The sequence below is a fragment of the Symphalangus syndactylus genome, chromosome 24 (genome assembly GCF_028878055.3).
Source record: "Symphalangus syndactylus isolate Jambi chromosome 24, NHGRI_mSymSyn1-v2.1_pri, whole genome shotgun sequence".
Taxonomy (NCBI): Eukaryota; Metazoa; Chordata; class Mammalia; order Primates; family Hylobatidae; genus Symphalangus; species Symphalangus syndactylus.
The window spans coordinates 8,848,588-8,852,156 of record NC_072446.2 but is presented as its reverse complement, the minus strand read 5'-3'; the positions used below and the strand labels follow the sequence as shown (position 1 = coordinate 8,852,156).

The following is a 3,569-nucleotide window of genomic DNA, read 5'->3' as shown; positions in this document are numbered from 1 at the left end:
TTCAGTGGAGATCAGCTGGCTGCAGGGTCTCTGGGGAGAGAAGGGTCTGTGCAGGGCTGTGGTGAGAGACGGGCTGGGCTGGAGGGGCCTAGGAGGCCTGCATTCTCCCTTCTTTCCCTTCTCTGATCAAGGCAGATCGGAGGCCAGGGTGGCCATCAGGCTGCCTGACACCCACAGATGGGTGGAGCTCAGTGCTGCTCCAGCGGGCGAGACGGGCGGGAGGACTGTGGCCCACCACGTGGGGCACTCTTGGTGAGGCAGGCGGACCTGGCCCTGTGGGTTTGGGGATTCTGTGCTAGCTCTGCTCAGGGGATGTGAGTTAGGCTGTCAGAACAGTGCGGGCTAGAGGCACACACGTTTCATCTAGGCGTCGGGCGGGGCGTAGCAGGTGGGTGAGGCTGCGGTGATGGCTGCTGCCCAGGGTGGGAGGCTCAGGGGAGGCGCTCGGCGACAGGAGCAGGAAGTGATGAGGTGGGGAGCTCAGCCGAGGGCTGCACAAAGACCTTCCTGGCCTGCCCCAGACAGAGCTGAGGACCCCTGGCCGTGGGCTTGGTAAGTGCCTGGGCAGATCCCCAAGTGCCTTGGTCCCCAAGTGCCCTCCTGGGGGGCAGCTGGGGTCTGGGAGGCCTTGGGATGTGGCTGCAGCTGGGTCAGTCGGCCAGGCTGAAGCCCATTCCCTGGGTCTGAGCAGACTGGCCCCAAACTCCACAGACCACCCCTCACCCCCCAGCTTCTGCCTCTGCTGCTGGACTGTGCTGTTTGTAAGGCATCCCCCACCCACAGAAGTTCTGCTAAGAGCCCCAAGAAGGGGACAGATCCTCTGGCAGAGACACTGGCAGACAAGAAGAGCCAGAGAGAAGTGGGGTGGGGGCATCAGCAACCCCAGCAGCTGCTGCTGCTGCCTGCTGACCCAGCCTCCAGCTCCTCCGGGTGCAGGGTCCCTCCTGCTGACCAGCCTCCAGCTCTTCCCAGTTCTGGGCTCCGCAGCGAGCGGCTTGGGGGCACTACCTGACACAGGAGACCATATCTGGGCAGAGGGTGGCTGCAGGTGGAGTCTGTGGCCTGTGGCGCACACCCAGGGGCTCCCCCGATGCTGGTTACTATCTGGGCTATGGTGGCCACAGCTGTCCTGCCCCTCCTCGCGGCCGTGCTGGGCGTTACCATGGTGACACGGAGGGGCCAGGCAGAGCAGCCCTAGCTCACCTCACTGGGAGCCCCCACCAGAAGGTGGGCACCTCTGGGAGGGAGGGACTGCCAGGCCTTGGGGCTTCCTGTGCTGAGTCAGAGCCGGAACGGGAGACGCAGGAGCCCCGCAGCCGCGGGAGGTGCAGATTTGGGGCTGCCAGGTGGCGCAGGTCCCCTTGGCCAGCCCCCAGTGCCCCTTTCTTCTGCCCCCAGGGCCTCGGCTTCACAGGATGGGGCTGCCAGTGTCCTGGGCCCCTCCTGCCCTCTGGGTTCTAGGGTGCTGCGCCCTGCTCCTCTGGCTGTGGGCGCTGTGCACAGCCTGCCGCAGGTAGGTCCATCAGCCCGGTTCTGTCTGGGGCCTTGCTGCGGCTGCCACTCACATTCCAGCGCGGGAAGGGGCTGGAGGCAGGTCCGCGCACCCAGCTCGGCACGCGCCCCTGCACCGGGCCTTGGACCCGAGGCTGACGACCCCGCCCCCCACCCCCCACCTCTACCCCCAAGGCCTGAGGACGCTGTATCCCCCAGGAAGAGGGCGCGGAGGCAGCGGGCGAGGCTGCAGGGCAGTGCGACGGCAGCGGAAGCGGTGAGTGCCAGGCTGTCCCAGGGACCAGGGTGGGGCCCGCAGGGGACCGACCAGCCTTCCTCGCCCCCAGTCCATGCTGAGGCGGACCCACCTCTGCTCCCTCAGCAAGTCGGACACCAGACTGCACGAGCTGCACCGGGGCCCGCGCGGCAGCAGGGGTGAGCGGAGGGCGGGGCGGGGGCGGCCGGGCGGGGCTTACTGTGCAGCGTGCCAACCCCTGGGCCAGACCCGCTCCTGCCCCCTGCCCGGAGTGAACTCTGCCCTGACCCCACCCCCAGCCCTGCGGCCTGCCAGCATGGATCTCCTGCGCCCACACCGGCTGGAGGTGTCCAGGGACATCACCGGACCGCAGGCAGCCCCCTCTGCCTTCCCACACCAGAAGCTGCCCTGGGCTCTGCCGGCAGCTGCAGCCACCGCAGGGTGCGCTGGCCTCGACGCCACCTATTCCAACGTGAGGCTGGCGGCCCTTCCGGGGGTCAGCCTGGCGGCCAGCCCTGTGGTGGCTGAGTATGCCCGCGTCCAGAAGTGCAAAGGGACCCATCGCAGTCCCCAAGAGCCACAGCAGGGGAAGGCTGAGGTGACCCCGGCCGCTCAGGTAATGTGGGCCAGGGTAGGGCACTGTGGGTGGGGCCGGCAGGTCCTCAGCAGGTTGGATAGTGCTGACCCCTCCTCGGGTTGGCTTCCTGTCTCCAGGTGGACGTCCTGTACTCCAGGGTCTGCAAGCCTAAAAGGAGGGACCCAGGACCCACCACAGACCCGCTGGACCCCAAGGGCCACGGAGCGATTCTGGCCCTGGCGAGTGACCCGGCCTACCAGACCCTCCCGCTCAGGGCCCTGGATGTGGACAGCGGCCCCCTGGAAAACGTGTATGAGAGCATCCAGGAGCTGGGGGACCCTGCTGGCAGGAGCAGCACGTGCGGGACTCGGACGCCCCCTGCTTCCAGCTGCCCCAGCCTAGGGAGGGGCTGGAGACCCTCCCCGCCCTGAACACTCAAGGACCTGTGCTCCTTCCTCCAGAGTGAGGCCCGTCCCCAGCCCCGCCCCGCCTCACAGCTGACAGCGCCAGTCCCAGGTCCCCGGGCTGCCAGCCCGTGAGGTCCGTGAGGTCCTAGCCGCTCTGACAGCCGCCGCCTCCCCGGGCTCCAGAGAAGGCCCGCGTCTAAATAAAGCGCCACCGCAGGATGAAAGCGGCCAGCCTCGCAGCCTGCTCTTCTTGAAAGCTGGGCGGGTTGGGGCGGGGGGCTTGTCTGGAAGGCTTGGAGCTGTCCCCTCCGGCTCTGGGGGACTGGCTGCCCCCGGGGCGCCTGGGCCTAGCCGAGGCGGTGCTCCTGCCGGCCAGACTCCCGGTCAGTGCGGGGACGGGGTCCCAGTCACTCCTGGGGGGCAGCGCAACCGGCAGGGTGGCCGCCCCCGGGTGGGACTTGGACCCTGGACTCCACGGGAGGGCTCCGCCACCCAGCCTGGTGTTACATAAGGGGTGGGGGAGGTGGGCAGTCGAGCGTTAAAGAGTAACCTGCTGCCGGGAAGCCGGCCAAGGAATCGCGGCCCCTTCCCTGGCTCTGGCAGCTCTGCGAGCGCGCCCGTGGGGAACGGGCCTTCCCCGGCGGGGCGCGCGGGCGCGCAGGGTGGGCGGAGGCCTCGGAGCTGGCCCGGGCCGGGCCTCCCTCTCTAGGCCAGCGCGGGAGCGACCCGGAGGGGGCGGACCCGGGGCGGGGCCTCGAAGCGCGGGCCAGCTGGAGCGCGGCCGGCCGGGCCCGCCCGCCTGCGGTGTGGACGCCGCGCGGCCAATGCGCGCGCCGGG

General features: G+C 69.3%; 1 protein-coding gene across 5 annotated transcripts; it reads left to right on the top strand.

The window, feature by feature from the left end:
• Window positions 1-127: 127 nt before the first annotated feature.
• Window positions 128-2,958, top strand: LIME1 (Lck interacting transmembrane adaptor 1). 5 transcript variants are annotated; one of them, XM_063634117.1, is made up of 6 exons: window positions 500-552; window positions 1,399-1,513; window positions 1,711-1,768; window positions 1,839-1,926; window positions 2,047-2,363; window positions 2,462-2,958. In XM_063634117.1, exons 2-6 carry the CDS (start codon window positions 1,416-1,418, stop codon window positions 2,753-2,755), a joined length of 855 nt encoding a protein of 284 aa, XP_063490187.1. In that variant the 5' UTR covers window positions 500-552; window positions 1,399-1,415; the 3' UTR covers window positions 2,756-2,958. The 5 variants fall into 5 exon arrangements, with proteins under 5 accessions (XP_063490186.1, XP_063490185.1, XP_063490188.1 ...); XM_055266092.2 differs by having other exon boundaries at window positions 504-552; window positions 1,687-1,768; XM_063634116.1 differs by lacking the exon at window positions 1,399-1,513 and having other exon boundaries at window positions 128-552; window positions 1,687-1,768.
• The last annotated feature ends 611 nt before the right edge of the window (window positions 2,959-3,569 follow it).